At 36.4% G+C, this 17,131-nt stretch overlaps 1 protein-coding gene across 1 annotated transcript; it reads right to left on the bottom strand.

The window, feature by feature from the left end:
* Positions 1 to 12,555: 12,555 nt before the first annotated feature.
* On the bottom strand, positions 12,556 to 13,296 carry LOC124885830. Its single transcript, XM_047394073.1, has one exon. The coding sequence runs from the start codon at positions 13,294 to 13,296 to the stop codon at positions 12,556 to 12,558; it is 741 nt and encodes a 246-aa protein (XP_047250029.1).
* Positions 13,297 to 17,131: the final 3,835 nt, after the last annotated feature.

The following is a 17,131-nucleotide window of genomic DNA, read 5'->3' as shown; positions in this document are numbered from 1 at the left end:
TGCATGACTGTGGATGGCCTATAAGTCGATCTTCCTATTTTGCTCTTGCCTGGTACACCGTCACCTCGAATTTTGAGAGAATAAATAGGGTGCCAGGGCCCCAAGTGTCTATAGGGTCTTCCACAAGCCCAACTCGCATGCATAACTCGATAATCAAAGAGGGGAATAAAAGATGCATACCACTATTGTTCTTGAAGAACATTATATTAAATACCACAACTCGATCAATATTTAAAGGAATGGCGTCTAATATGCAAGCAACTATTTGGGCCCACAAATATAGAATGCTATTATGTGGGTGCAAGGGGAGACCTAGCTACAAATGATAGTCAACCAAATCCAAGCCTCGGTAGTGAAGTCATTCATAGATATGTTCCTCTTGGTAGCTCCCTAAAGGACCTCCTTGCACGGATATAGATTCTTCGCAGCGCCCAAGTGCACACGTAAGTGTACGTGGTCTTATCAAGTAGTAAAGTGGCTTCAAGAATGCCCAAATATCGATCTCTCAGGGACTTGCATTTTTGGACTATCCAATTCTAGTTTAACCAATTAAGGAGAGTAAAAGTTAGAGTTTTAGAATTGTAAATTAAAAATAAAATAAACTACTGTAGTAACGTAATGACTTAGGATAATCTATGGATAGAATCCCAGGGTTAAGGCTTACAAAAAATCCTACTATGATATTAAACTTCATTCATTAAATTGCTTATCTTGGTTGTTGATTCGTAGGATTAATCACACGATTATAGTCTCCCAACCTCTAACCATTTATCTTACTTGGACATTACAACTACATCATTGAGAGGAGATATAATAATCCAATTAAGTGTATTAAGCTATCATCCTATGTGTGAATCAAGTAAGGCATCTAAGTACATCCTTCTCCTAGATGCTAATTCAAGTCTCTTATTTTATAAAGAAACAAGAACCATACTTTGTTTATTCCAATGTTCTATCACCCTATTCCCACTCCCGAGTTCACAAGGTTGACAATTGATGTATTATGAGGGTGGATAATCCTTAAAATAGTTAAAACAAGAATAAACAAACAAGCAATAATGATAAGTAACTTAAACGAAACTAATTCAAAAAAAAAGTAGTCATGATCTTGGCCTTAACCTCGGAGAGGGGATTTAGCCTTTAATGGAAATATTCATTATCCAGTCCCTTAGATTAATGATACAAAACCATCAAGAAACTAAATTAAAGAATGATAAAACCTAAAAAGAAGTTGTGGTAGCCTCCAATGCTCCAAGATGACCAAAAGTATGTAAAAATATGATATAATATGTATTTAAAGTATAGGAGCAAGCCCTTTCCGTGTTGGACAAGAAAACCTTCCTTTATTAAGACCGGGACTAGGTGGGGTGCCGCCGTGTTTTGAGCCCCACTCCAGGTGAGGTGTCGCCTCCAAATCGCCCTAACCCTCTGGAATTTGTTGTTCAGAATTTTCTAAGGCAAGGGAGCACCGAAATGAGCCCGCGTCGTAGGCTAATATCCTTTAGAACCACCATGCGCCATAAGGTTAATATTTTAGTCCTCTTCCGAATCCATTGGTGTTTTGAACGCGTCTATAGGCCACTTCTACAATCTACACGCGCCCAAGACATTCCAGAGGTTCAAAACTGCGTCAATCTGCGTATTGTGCCTTTGTTGAGCCATTCCGAGCCTTTTTGATTTGTTCCCACTTGATTTTAAGCTTGTATATCTTGCATATATCATCATAATCCATTCAAAAAGAATCCTATAGCATATATCCAACACGACGAACTAAAAACACGAGCTAAGCATAGGTTAATTTCACTTCGATCTTTAACTCATTGTTTTGACCCTTGGCTTGATCCAATTGACCCTTGAGCATTATCAACAAGTTGTTTCACATATAATTATACATAAAAACCATTTGGAGCACTTTAAACAAAATAGAATCCACCGGAATCAACTAGACAAACACCTAGCTCAAGCTAGTAACACTAGTTTTTTGGGTTGAACTCTAAATGAATCTTTTAGGTATAAACTTGTTTGAAACTCACTTTGAACATCATAAACACATGGTTTTACACTTTGATACACATTTATATCATTATCAAACCATATAGAACATGAATCATCCTCAAAACAAGGCTAAAAGGGCTAGAATTGTGACACTAGAATGCATAAATACACCCAACATCACCACCCCACACTTAAAGCCTTGTTCGTCCTCGAACAACTCTTTACTATAAACCTCATGAGATGGAGATTCTACACTTATACTGCATGCAAGACACCCAAGCTAGTACTATAATGACTATACGGAATGCAAGTTTCTTCACTATGCATGTTACAATCACAATTAAAAGCTTACGAATACTACTCTAAAATATCCTAGCCTCAAGAATTGACTCACATAGTTGGAAAACTCATGCTTATCATTCACCCAAGGACATCATACAAATCACCAACATTCATCAAACATGTGCACTCACAATAAGAGAGTTACCCATAATTACTCATAATTAAGCAATTGATAACATGATGGGTACAAGAATCAAATGATGCTCACTCTCACAAAGAATTCACAAGTTACACACAATGAACCATAGGCTTGCCCTTAGTGTAATGCTTCACTAATAGTCGAATGTAAAGCTTAAGATCAATCAGGACTGTTTGGGGTTGTAACGTAGGCTAAGAGATGGGTAGAAACTATTTAGGAATAGTGTCTAACCTCTCTAAGTGCTTTAATACACTACATTATACATTTAAAATCACTCTCCAAAAACCAAACTACACTTATTCATTTGTCCATACCTTTTGTATTTGCCCCATCTCTTTTAAGCATTTTCACACACTTGGTGGACACATAGTTTACTACCACAAGAATTGATTTTTCTTTTTTTTTTTCACAATCATGACAATATTCTAGCATAAATTATATCACACCCATCCACCACACATCAATTATTAACACCAATAGCTATTACCTTAGGGCATCAATTTCACATTTTTCTTCTTCAATTTCTCAAACTCCTTTTTCAATTATTTATTTTTTTCATTAAATCACTTAGGAGATTTTTGGATCAAATTATGGTCTATCAAAGAAGGGGATTAGGATACATATAAATCTACCAAAGAAAAGGCTAAAAGATAAATGGGGGTTAACTAGGATAATGCACAATGGGTAGGAGAAATAGATAGTATAGAATAAGGCTATTAAATAAATTCCTAAATCATCTCTTAGACCTACACTCTTTATTTCACTTTACACACACACCAGGAAAGTTCTAGACATCACATGCAGCAAGAAATATGCAAAAATCTCACACTCACATGGCACATGAACCAACTTAATAGGATCATCATAGATTCCCAACCAAACAATAGCACAAATTCAAATTTAAACTAAAAAGTACAAGAGTCACAAACATGAGCCTCAAAGTCTTAAAAAATAGCAATTCACTCAATCGACATGATTTTACAAACAAACCACTTGCATCATTCAATCAAAAATAGCACTAACAAGAATATCTCACTTATTCCTAACCTAGAAAATTTTTAAATTGCGCTAAAAATAAGGAATTTCCCCACCCCACACTTAAAAATCTACTTTGTCCCCAAAATTAATTTAAAAGAAAAAGATAGAAATACCCCATGAGGCTTCTAGGCCTAGCTAGTAGCATCTTTACACATAAAGTAGATCCGTGGGACCCCATACTCAGTTTTTGCCATACTTCTTAGCTCTTGTTTATGGTACTCAGACCTCCCATTAACCTGTGACTCAACCAAAAACAAAAACTACTTGAAATAAAAACTACAAAACTAAAAAGAAAACATACCTTAGCTTGGGTTGCCTCACAAGAAGCTCCTAATTTAGTGTCACGGCTCGGCCCAACTCAACTTTTACCTCCACCTTGAGGATATAAATTTCATCGCCAATATTACATCCATATTTTTGCCTCGCTAATAGGGTTGTGGTAAAAAAATTAAGGAGCCGAGTAATGGAATGTGCATGGTAAACCACTCGGCCTTAAAGTGAGGTGTATTTTTATGTTTCTTATCCTATGTAAAATCAAGACTATAGGATTCTTGTTCCTTATCATCACACTCTTCCACTACTTTAAATGATTCCATAGGCAAGACATCATCTAATTATAATGTAGAAAAGTGCTTTGAGTGAGGACCAACTAATCCCACTTCAAAATTTACACAATCCACAACACCTTTACTTATTTTCACTTTCTCAATTTCAGTCTCAAAAGAAAAATCACAATCGAGTGGCTGCGATTCTTGTGTTTGCTCCAAAAATTGGCTAATATCTTCCTCATATTTTTATTTGATTAGCATCTGTAGATATGGTGGCAGTGGTATCTCCTCAACCTGTTCAACAACTTTAGTTTTTGAGAACTCAAACTTCCTTGAATTTTCAAATACTTCATCTATAATAGGTTGGGAAGTCAACTATGCATCTATCTCCAGCTTACTATTCAATTTCTCTACAGCCTCCCAATAGTTCTTCATGTTCGCCATAAATTGTACTTGAGATGCTAAAAGTTGTTTTAGTATCTCTTCCAAATTGCTTATTTGAATCGTGGCCTGCATGTTTGGTTGTTGCTGCTGAAAATGCTGCTGCTTGTTCCATGATTGAATTTGTGGCTGATTCTTCCCTGTTTGATTATAGTTGTTTATATAATTTTATCTTTTAGCATAGCCTACAACCAATATTGACTCGGGGTTGACAACAGACATAGCTGCAGTATGACCACTTTGACCACAAACCAAACACCAAGTTGTAGTCTGCTCCACAGATAGAACAGTATCCGCATCATATTATGAAAGTCTCATCCATGTACTTCCATTAAAATCTGGACAATAAGTCACTTGATGTGGTCCCCGACAAAAATAACAAGAATCGTCATCACTCAAAAACCATCTATCCCAGGCTGACATATCAAGAAGTGTGATAAAAAGAGAAATAAAAATAAACTAAACAAAACTATTTACAACGCAATATATAAAAACTAAAAATAAGATAGTTTCCTAGTTACAAGTCCCCGACAGTGGTGCCAAAAAATTGATAGTGCCCAAGAGCTCACGCAAGTGTACGTCATCTTATCAAGTTGTAAAGTGGCTTCAAGAAAGCCCAAGTATCGATCTCTTAGTGACTTGCATTCATCGACTATCCAATTCTAGTTTAACCAATTGAGGAGAGTAAAAAATAGAGTTTTAGAATTGTAAATTAAAAATAAACTAAACTATTGCAGTAACATAATGACTTAGGATAATCTATGGATAGAAGCCCAAGGTTGAGGCTTACGAATAATCCTACTACGCTATTGAAATTCATTCGTTAAATTGCTTATCTTGATTGTTGATTCGTAGGGTTAATCACATGTTATAGTCTCCTGACCTCTAACCATTTACCTAACTTGGACATTACAACTACATCATTGAGTAGGGATGTAATAATCCAATAAGGTGTATTAAGCTATCATCCTATGTGTGAATCAAGTAAGGCATCTAAGTACATCTCTGTCCTAGATGCTAATTCAAGTCTTTTATTTTATAAAGAAACAAGAACCATACTTTGTTTAATCCCATGTTCTATCGCCCTATTCCCTCTCCCGAGTTCACAAGGTTGAAAATTGATGTATTCTAAGGGTAGCTAATCCTTAAAATAGTTAAAACAAGAATAAACAAACAACCAATAATGATAAGAAACTTAAACTAAATTAATTCAAAACAAAAGTATTCATGATCTTGGCCTTAACCCCGGAGAGGGAGTTTAACCTTTAATAGAAATATTCATCATCCAATCCCTTGAATTAATGATACAAAGCCATCAAGAAACTATATTAAAGAATGATAAAACCTAAAAAGAAGTTGTGGTAGCTACTAATGCTCCAAGATGTCCAAAAGTATGTAAAAACATGATATAATATGTATTTATAGTATAAGAGCAAGCCCTTTCTGTGTTGGGCAAGAAAACCTTCTGTTATTGAGACCAAGACTAGGTGGGGCGTCTACCTGGTTTGAACCTTGCTCTAGGTGAGGTGTCACCTCCAAATTTCCCTAAGCCTCTGGAATTTGTTGTTCAAAATTTTTCTAAGGCAAGGGAGCACCGAAATGAGCCCGCGTCACGGGATAATCGCCTTTACAACCACCACGTACCATATGGTTACTAATTTGGAACTCTTATGAATCCACTGGTGTTTAGCACACGTCCATTGTCCACTCTTACATTCAACACGCACTCAAGAAATTCCAGAGGTCCAAAAGTGCGTCAATCTGCGTATTGTACCTTCGTTAAGCCATTTTGAGTTGTTTCCACTTAATTTGAAGCTTGTATATCCTTCATATATCATCATAATCCATTCAGAAAGAATCCTATAACATTAAACACAAAAATTTAGAGTTTAAAATAACACGACATCCAACACGACAAACTAGAAACACGAGCTAAGCATAGGCTAATTTCACTTTGATCTTTAACTCATTGTTGTTTTGACCCTTGGCTTGTTTTGACCCTTGTCTTGATACAATTGACCCTTGAGCATTATCAAAAGGTTGTTTCACATATAATTACACATAAAAACCATTTGGAACTCTTTAAAAATAATAGAATCCACTGGAATCAACTAGACAAGCACCTAGCTCAAGCTAGTTAAACTAGTTTTTCGGCTTGAACTCAAAATGAATTTTTTAGGTACAAACTTGTTTGAAACTCACTTTGAACATCATAAAAACATTCTTTAACAATTTGATAAACATTTATCTCATTATCAACCCATATAGCACATGAATCATCCTCAAAACAAGGCTAAAAAGGCTAGAATAGTAATGCTAGAATGCATAAATACACCCAACATCACCACCACACACTTACAGCCTTTTTCATCCTCGAACAACTATTTACTATAAACCTCATGAGCTGGAGATTCTACACTTCTAATAAATGCAAGACACTCAAGCTAGTACTATAATAACTACACGAAATACAAGTATCTTCACTACTCATGTTACAATCACAATTGAAAGCTTATGAATACTACTCCAAAACATCCTAGCATGAAGAATTGACTCACCTAGTTGGAAAACTCATGCTAATCATTCAATCAAGGACATCATACAAATCATCCACATTCATCAAATATGTGCTCTCACAAAAAGAGAGCTACCTATAATCACTCACAATTAAGCAATTCATAACATGATGGGTATAAGAATCAAATTATGCTCACTTTCACAAAGAATTCACAAGTTACACACAATGAACCATAGGCTTGCCCTTAGTGTAATGCTCCACTAATAGTCAAATGTAAAGCTTAAAATCAATTTGGACTTTTTTGGGTTGTAACGTAGGCTAAGGGATGGGTAGGAACTATTTGGGAATAGTGACTAACCTCTCTAAGCACTTTAATACACTACATTATACATTTAAAATCACTCTCCAACAACCAAACTACACTTATTCATTCATCCATACCTTTTGTTTTTTCCCCATCTCTTTTAAGCATTTTCACAAACACTTGGTGGACCCATAGTTTACTACCACAAAAATCATTTTTTCCTTTTTTCCACAATCATGGCAATATTGTAGCATAAATTATATCACACCCATCCACCATACATCAATTATTAACACGAATAGTTATTACCTTGGGGCATCAATTTCACCTTTTTCTTCTTCAACTTCTTCAACTCCTCTTTCAATTATTTCTTTTTTTCATTAAAGCTCTTAGGAGCTTTTTGGATCAAATTATGGTCTATCAAAGAAGGGGATTAGGCTACATATGAAGCTACCAAAGAAAAGGCTAAAGGATTAATGAGGTTTAACTAGGATAATCCATAATGAGTAGGACAAATTGAAGTTATAGAATAAGGCAATCAAAGAAATGCCTAAATCATCTCCTAGATCCACACTCTTTATTTTGCTTTACACACACACCGAACAAGTTCTAGACATCACATGCAACAAGGAATATACAAAAATCTCACACTCACATGGCACATGCATCTTCTTAATAGGATCATCATAGATTCCCAACCAAACAATAGCACAAATTCAAATTTAGGCCAAAAATACAAGCGTTACAAACATGAGCCTAGGAGTCTAAAAAAATAGCAATTCACTCAATCAACATACTTCTACAAAAAAAAACATTTGCACCATGAAATCAAAAATAGCACCAACAAGAATATCTTACTTATTCCTAACCTAGAAAATTTTTAAATTGAGCCAAAAATTTGAAATTTCCCCACCCCACACTTAAAAATTTACTTTATCCCCAAAATTAATCTAAAAGCAAGAGATAGAAAGACTCCCTGAGGCCTTTAGGCCTAGCTAGTAGCACCTTTAGACATAAAAGAGATCTGTGGGACCCCATACTCAGTTTTTGCCATACTCAATTTTTGCCATACTCCTTAGCTCTTATTTATGGTACTTAGACTTCCCATTAACCTATGGCTCAACCAAAAACAAGAACTACATAAAATAAAAACTACAAAACTAAGAAGAAAACATACCTTAGCTTGGGTTGCCTCCCAAGAAGCGCCTAATTTAGTGTCGTGGCTCGATCCAACTCAACTTTTTCCTCCACCTTGAGGATATAAATTTCATCTCCAATATTGCATCCATATTTTTGCCTCTCTAATAGGGTTGTGGTAAAAAAATTAAGGATCCGAGTAATGGAATGTGCATGGTAAACCACTCGGCCTTAAAGTGAGGTATGTTTTCATGTTGCTTATCTGGTGTAAAATCAAGAATATAGGATTCTTGTTCCTCATCTTCACACTCTTCCACTACTTTAAATGAATCCATAGACAACATATCATCTAAACATAATGTAGAAAAGTGCTTTGAGTGAGGACCATTAAATCCCACTTCAAAATTTACACAATCCACAATACCTTCACTTATTTTCACCTTCTCAATTTCAGTCTCAAAAGAAAAATAACAATTGAGTGGCTGCGATTCTTGTGTTTTCTCCATAAATTGGCTAATATGCTTCTCATATTTTTATTTGCTTAGCATCTATAGACACGGTGGCAGTGGTATCTCTTTAACCTGTTCAACAACTCTAGTTTCTGAATACTCAGACTTCTTAGAATTTTCAGATACTTCATCTACAACAGGTTGGGAAGTCAATTCTGTATCTACCTCTAGCTTATTATTCAATTGCTCTAAAGCCACCTAATATTTCTTCATGTCTTCCATAAACTATACTTGAGAAGATAAAAGTTATTGCAACATATCTTCCAAATTGCTTGTTTGAATCCTGACATGCATATTTGGTTGTTGCTGCTAAAACTGCTGCTGTTTGTTCCATGATTGAATTTGTGGCTGATTCTTCACTGTTTGATTGTAGTTGTTTATATAATTTTGCCTTTCAGCATAGCCTACAAACAGTATTGACTTAGGGTTGACAACACACATAGCTGCAGTATGACCACTTTGACCACAAACCAAACACCAAGTTGTAGTCTGCTCCACAGATAGAATAGTATCCGCATCATATTGTGAAGGTCTCATCCATGTACTTTCATCAAAATTTGGACAATAAGCTGCTTGATGTGGTCTCCCACAAAAACAACAAGAATCATCATCACTCAAAAACCATCTATCCCAGGCTGACATATCAAGAAGTGTGATTAAAAAAGAAATAATAAAAAATAAAAAGAAACTAAACAAAATCTATTTACAACTCAATATAGAAAAACTAAAAATAAGATAGTTTCCTAGTTAAAGTCCCTGGCAACGGCGCTAAAAACTTGACAGCGCCCAAGTGCAAACACAAGTGTATGTCGTCTTATCAAGTAGTAAAGTGGCTTCAAGAAAGCCCAAGTATCGATCTCTCAGGTACTTGCGTTTGCCAAATATCCAATTCTAGTTTAACCAATTGAGGAGGGTAAAAAAATAGAGTTTTAGAGTTGTAAATTAAAAATAAACTAAACTATTACAGTAACGTAATAAATTAGGATAATCTATGGATAGAAGCCAAAGGTTAAGGCTTACGAACAATTCTACTGTGCTATTTAACTTCATTCATTAAATTGCTTATCTTGGTTGTTGATTCGTAGGGATAATCGTACGATTATAGTCTCTTGACCTCTAATCGTTTACCTACTTGGACATTACAACTACATCGTTGAGCGGGGATGTAATAATCCAATTAAGTGTATTAAGATATCATCCTACGTGTGAATCAAGTAAGGCATCTAAGTACATCCCTATCTTAGATTCTAATTCAAGTCTCTTATTTTTTATAAAAAAACAAGAACCATACTTTGTTTATTCTCATGTTGTATCGTCCTATTCCCTCTCTCAAGTTCACAAGGTTGACAATTGATGTATTCTAAGGGTAGCTAATCCTTAAAATAGTTCAAACAAGAATAAACAAACAATCAATAATGATAAGCAGCTAAAATGAAATCAATTCCAAAGTGAAAATAGTCATGATCTTGGCCTTAACCACGAAGAGGGAGTTTAGCCTTTAATGGAAGTAATCATCATCCAATCCCTTTTATTGATGATACAAAACCATCAAGAAACTAAATCAAAAAATGATAAAACCAAAAAAGAAGTTATGGTAGCCTCCAATTCTCCAAGATGTCCAAAAGTATTTAAAAATGTGATATAACATGTATTTATAGTATAGGAGCAAGTCCTTTCCGTGTTGGACAAGAAAACCTTCAGTTATTGAGTCCAGGACTAGGTGGGGTGTCACTTTGGTTTGAGCTCCGCTCCAGGTGAGGCATCGCCTCCAAATCACCCAAAGCCTCTGGAATTTGTTGTTCAGAATTTTTCTAAGGCAGGGGAGCACCAAAATGAGCCTGCGTCGCGGGCTAATCAACTTGTCCACTCCTATAGTCTTCACATGCCCAAGACATTCTAGGGGGTTCAAAAGTGCATCAATCTGCGTATTGTACCTTCGTTAAGCCATTTTGAGCCTTTTTGAGCTGTTTCCACTTAATTTGAAGCTTGTATATCCTTCATATATCATCATAATCCATTCAAAAAGCATCCTATAACATTAAACACAAAAATTTAGAGTTTAAAATAACACGGCATCCAACACGACAAACTAGAAACACGAGCTAAGCATAGGCTATTTTCACTTTGATGTGACCCAACAAACTAGAATGCATAAATACACCCAACATAACTTCTCCTTTAAACAACTCCTCGGTTTAAATCCGTTGGCTTCAAATTGATCGTTGTATGCATTCGGGAACCCATAGATTTCATTTATCTCTTAAGCACCAAAGTTTACCACCTTTTTGCATATCCTGATGACTCGGTCCAAGAAAGATACCACGCTTAGATTAGCATAGAATTCTTGTACCCAATGCTCATTTTCCTTGCAAAGATTTGAGAAAACACCTCCATCCAGTGGCAACGAGTCTATCATGAAAATATAGAAGCTTTTTTGGCACCTTCTCTAATCATATTCCCATCTTTGAAAGCAGCTTTGTTCTTGGAAGATCACCATAGTAAAGATTGTTGCACTCAGGGGCCATGAAATGAAATTGATCATAATCTCCCATGATATAAACTGGAAAAACATGATAATGACACAACAACATTTATTATCAATATTTTCATGCATAAACTATGCTATGTTGTCTAGTAAAGCTCATAGGATGGTTACTTGGTGGTGTTTGCACAAGAATTGTAAGTGCAGGATTATTGGCTCAAGCTGAAATTTAGCCTCAAATATGGCGATCGCGGTATCTGAGGCCTGATCGGGCCAGATTTTCAAAAATGTAAAATTCCAAAATTCAAAGCCAAAATATTTTCCAACACAGGATTTAACATCAATATCATTGAACAAGGTTAAGAGATACTCGATTATGCCCTTAGAATGCGATAATAATTAGTTATGAGTTTGTTTGGGCATTTGATCGAGCACTTGGTGTGCACACTATATTTCTTTCAATTTTGAACACAATTTGGGTACTCAAGACTTCCCCACATGTGTGCACACTATTTACAATAGTGAACCACCACATAAGTACAAATAATTAATAATTTAGCAATAAAAAGCACAAGTGTAGGCCTCTGCTAGTTCATGCATTCTATGGCCTTCAAATTCAAAGTACTTAACAGAGTAATGATGCAAGATGGATGCTAAGCTGCTTTTGGATTGCCCAAAATATGACTAGGAGTGGGTGCAATTTGAGAGAAAAGTTGACAAGGGAATATGAGGGAAATGGGGCATTAGGATGATCATTTAAATAGACTTGACTGCTATCGCAAAACTCTGTCCGCGATTGTAGAGGCACGGTACCCGCAATCGCGGTAACTGAGGGCATTTCTGCACCTCTGTTTTCCTATGTTCAGCTTATTACGCCATTTTGATACACTTCACCTGTTCAGTCCAAAATGCAAAAATTTCACACTTTCCCCTTCTCAGCTTAGCCAAAAACACTCCAAAGTTCCAGTAATGCATGGATTAATTAATGAAAAAATTAAAATCTATGCTACTAAATTAAAAATGAAGGATATGAGCCACTTTTGTGGCATTTATGGGTTGCCTCCTACATAGAGCCTTAGTTATCTTCGTGGCACGACGCCCTTTATCCTTTTCCAGTTGGATCCTCAAGGGACCCCTCATTCCCTTCCTCATCTTCAACATCTGTAACTGACACCACTTGAAGCTCCATGGGTTGTTTCTTCATTTTGCATACCCAAAAGTACACCTTACCATCATGAACAACAAACCTTATTTTCTCAAGCTCCAAATCGACAATGGCTCTTCCGATAGCAAGGAAAGAAAGACCAAGGATAATAGGTACCTCTTGGTCCATCTCACAATCTAGCACTATAAAATCCATGGGAAGGATGAATATATCCACTTTCACCAACACGTCAAACAAAACACTAACCAATTTATTACTAGACTGGCCTGCCATCAAAAGCCTCATCAACATTAGAGTAGGGGTACTTAAGCCAAGCCTCTGATATATTACAAACGGCATGAGATTAATACTAGCACTAAGGTCACATAAAACTTTTTCAAACTTATGCGTCCCGATGGTGGATGGACTTGTAAAAGCCCGAGGATCCTCCTTCGATTCTATTATTGCACTACTCATGATAGCGCTACACCTATGGGTGACTTCAATGGTGTCACCTTCAACAAGATTCTTCTTTGACATTAATTTCTTAATAAGCTTAGCATACCCCAAAATCTCTTGGATATCCTCGAGTACTGGGATATTGATAGCGAGGATGCTAAGCTTAGCCATGAATTTCCCGAGCTTATCATTCTCCTCTTTTCTCTTAAACCTTGGTGGAAACGGTGGAGGGATTTTCATAGATGGCAATGTATCTCTTCTTAGCTCCTCATTTTTGACCACCTCTTCATCAAGTTCCACTGATACTTTTTCTTCCCTTCTTCTTGAGATATCAAAATTTTTTCTTTTGGCTTAACCATAGCCTTTTTCTTCATATTCATGTGCTCAATGTTGGGCTCTTTTGCACCCACACTTTCTCCCTAAACTTTTCTCAAATGATCTCTGAGGGTCTTGCCACTCCTAGTGACTATTGCTAAACTTGAGCATCATTTTGTGGGTTTACAATAGTGTCATAAGAAAGGCCTCCCTTTGGTCTAGCATTTAGTTGAAGTGGAGTGGGACACAACCGTTTGGTTGATTTGCAAAAATTCGCCTTTCAATTCACGAACCATCTTGTCTGTTCCCTCCTCTTTTATTAAAATTCTTGCCAAGACATCTTTGGTTTTGTATATTTTGGGGTCAATGAGATTTGTTTCTTTGTTTTTTGCCCATTCATGAGGGGGAACATAATGATCATAGTCACAATCTTTATCCCTTCAATCACGGTCATGATCCCTATATTTTTAATTCTAACCTTGGTTCCCACCTTGCCTTTGAGAGGAGGGGCGGGAACCCTCCAAATAATTGACCAAATACCGAATCTCTTCATTAAGATTCTTGGCCTATTCATTAGCATAGGCCTTGGATGCCACGACATTCACCGTTTTTGTGGGTGCACCCATTACATATTTCGTTAAAAGCTCCAATTGTGTCATCATTTTTGCTATGTTTTCCATCCCTTCTTTATCTCTCTTCATTTGCTCTGTATCAACAAAGGAGGTAGTAGGGTATCCTTTTGGTACCTCGGCATCACAAGTGTGTCACCCCCAGTTTTTCTTGGTAACTTTCTCAAGAAAGTTCGTAGCTTCATGATAAGTCAATTTCATAAGAGAACCTTCTGCCGCTTTGTCTACCACAATATTGTTGAATTGATCTAGAGCCCAATAGAATATTTGGAGAGGCATATTCTCTGGGACCTCGTGGTTGGGATATTGCATGAGTTTTTTGTTGAATCTTTCCCACACCTCGTACAAGGGTTCTCTGTTCAATTATCAAAAGTTAGTTATTTCATCACATAATTATAGCATCTTGGATGGTAGGAAATACTGGTCAAGGAAGGCAACGGTGAGTTCAACCCATGAAGTAATTGATTCGGTCGAAAGAGATCAAAGACACAATACCACCTCTCCCATTAGAAAAAATAGAAAGAGGCGCAACTGGATGGACTCTTGGGATATATGTGTACTATCAAAGGGTGAACACACTTCTATGAAATTTTTCAAATGCAAATTGGGGTCCTCATGGGCTTGCCCCCCTAAAATTCCCTTCATTTGTGGCATATGCAACATGACACTCATGACATGAAATACCCTGTTCCCATGAGTAGGCAGGATACGGATGGCACTTATACGCCCAATGTTATGGAGTTGCTTCTCATCATCAAGAGGATCATTAAAATACTCGACAAGACTTGCATTGTCACTCGTGGCTCCATGTATACTATGGATATCACCTAAAAGGAAACAAAAACAACAACAAAAATAAATACACACCACTACAGGTATACCCTAAGTAAAAATAACATCGCACAAGTGAAAACTAAATTTCACTCCCCGAAAATGGCACTATTTTGATCACACTCACCTATACCATTTAAATTGGTGGAGGACGATCGTTGTCAATAGCTCAAATTATGTTGAGGTCAAATCCACGAGGAGCTAAATTATCTTTCTAGTCCAATGGGTGTTAATAGTTACTAAAAAGATAACCATAATGTAAACAAAGTAAAGTACATGATTTAAAATGGGGGTTGATTTGGAATGAGGATTGATCAATGTCTATTCAAGTTAACCAACTTAAAACAACAAATGTGATTGAAAATTCAAGATGAGAAAGTGTAACGCCCCGAATCTGGTACCCGGAATGCTACACGGTGCTCGTGACCCCAAAAGACCACAAGCTAACCCATGACTGATGTTTGTACCTGAACATTGCATAATATACTATATAAATATGGAAATAAAGGTTGTAAGGCCATAAGGTTCAAAACTAATAAGATAACTGATAAAACATAACATATGGATGGGATATAATATACTCAAAACAACTGAAATAAACTGTCTGAACATGATAGTCTGAAAAACCTCTAACAGACTGAACTATCTGAATAAGGAGTTGATGGGACATGTTCAGAACTAACTCCAACTAATAAATTAATTAATGAGGTAATAAAGTAATGGTCATGTCCTCGAAGGATGAAGACTCACTGCTAACTCTGATTGTTGAGACTAGAATGCTACTAATGCTCTGGAGCTCGTGCTTCTGAACCTATGGTATAAAACACCATAGAATAAATGCTCAGTACGTTTGAATGTACTGGTATGCATATGAGGTAGGTTGAACGCAAAGGGTTCACACGCATGAACTATACTAACTGACTGATTAACATGAGCGTGACAATACATGCATGAACACATAATAACTGTAACTGAGTTTGTGATAACATGATTATTGAGTCTGAGTAATGATAACATGAGATACTGATAACTGTGTAACTAAAATAACTAATACTGAGTGACTATATATGACAGTCTAGTTTCTGATGGAACTAGCTGAGTTTCGTACTGTTCTGAGTTGACTGTATCTGAAAGTCTTGAATACTGTAGAACTATCTGAGTTCTATTACTGAGACTGAATGACAGTATTTAACAGTCTTGATTTTGTATTGAAACTATGGGAAGTAGTCATGTAACCGACATGCCCCTTATATTCTATTAAGGCTGAGTTGGGGTCCAATCTGTAACCCCAATTGGAAGGGTGTCAATACCGTGCCACTAGTAAGGACAATCTTTGAGTAACCCTTGTATAACAGGTAACTCTAGTGAGAATGGTAGGAACCCTCATATAACAGGTTAATCCACCTCATCTTCCCTCATATAACATGCTATGATGTCTCAACCTATACTGGCTACGTAGTTCTGGAATGCAGGGATTTCTTCTAAGAATCACACCCTCATATAACAGGTGGGTTCCCATCCTTGGGTTCGCTCGGTGCTAATTTATATTCCCATCTGTATAGACAGTGAACATGATTAACTGAACTAACTGGACTGAGTTAACTAAGTTCCGTCGACTGACAGAATACTACTGAGATTACTGAATTTCTGAGGTTTCTGAGATTACTGAGTTTACTGAGTTTTCCTGAGTCACATGACTGACTGAATTTCTATGAACATGGCTCGACTGAGAGTATGAAAACTTGACACTGGCTCTAGGCATACAGCTAATTGTCGGCTACAAGTAGCCCCAGGACTCGATAGCATAAAACTGACAAAGCATGACTTTCTTGAATACATGACCAACATCGACAATCCATAATATGATAAGATGGGAATTTCATGAAGTACAAGTGCTAAAGCACCACAATGGCTACACATATATCCATAATTCATTGATTAAGACATTTCATCAAACACTTAACATGCATGAACTTGTACATAAATGGGGATTTCATATAATCATACTAGAATGGTATTTTCCTTCACATAGGCATTTAATCAAAAACATGGGAAGCATGATTTGGTTATACAATCATAAACACATCTAATACTCACTAGCTTGATGGTCCATCGGCTCTCACCGTCGCACCTGGGTGGTTTTGACTGCCTTCTGGTTTTCAGCCATAACTTTCTCTTTCGATGTCGGATTTGGATGAAATTGGTATTGTTGGAAAGCTAATTTAATTTTCCACATGATAAAAAGTGAAAATCTTAAAAATTTCATGTATATAAATGTGGATTCATCTTTCCAAGTAACT

The sequence above is a fragment of the Capsicum annuum genome, chromosome 7 (genome assembly GCF_002878395.1).
Source record: "Capsicum annuum cultivar UCD-10X-F1 chromosome 7, UCD10Xv1.1, whole genome shotgun sequence".
NCBI classification, from domain to species: domain Eukaryota; kingdom Viridiplantae; phylum Streptophyta; class Magnoliopsida; order Solanales; family Solanaceae; genus Capsicum; species Capsicum annuum.
The sequence above is the reverse complement of the archived record's forward strand: the minus strand, read 5'-3'. Positions and strand labels throughout refer to the sequence as shown.

Bases quoted from the DNA above. Each gene is read 5' to 3' on its own strand.
- LOC124885830 (XM_047394073.1), bottom strand. From the start codon at position 13,296: ATGAAAATCCCTCCACCGTTTCCACCAAGGTTTAAGAGAAAAGAGGAG.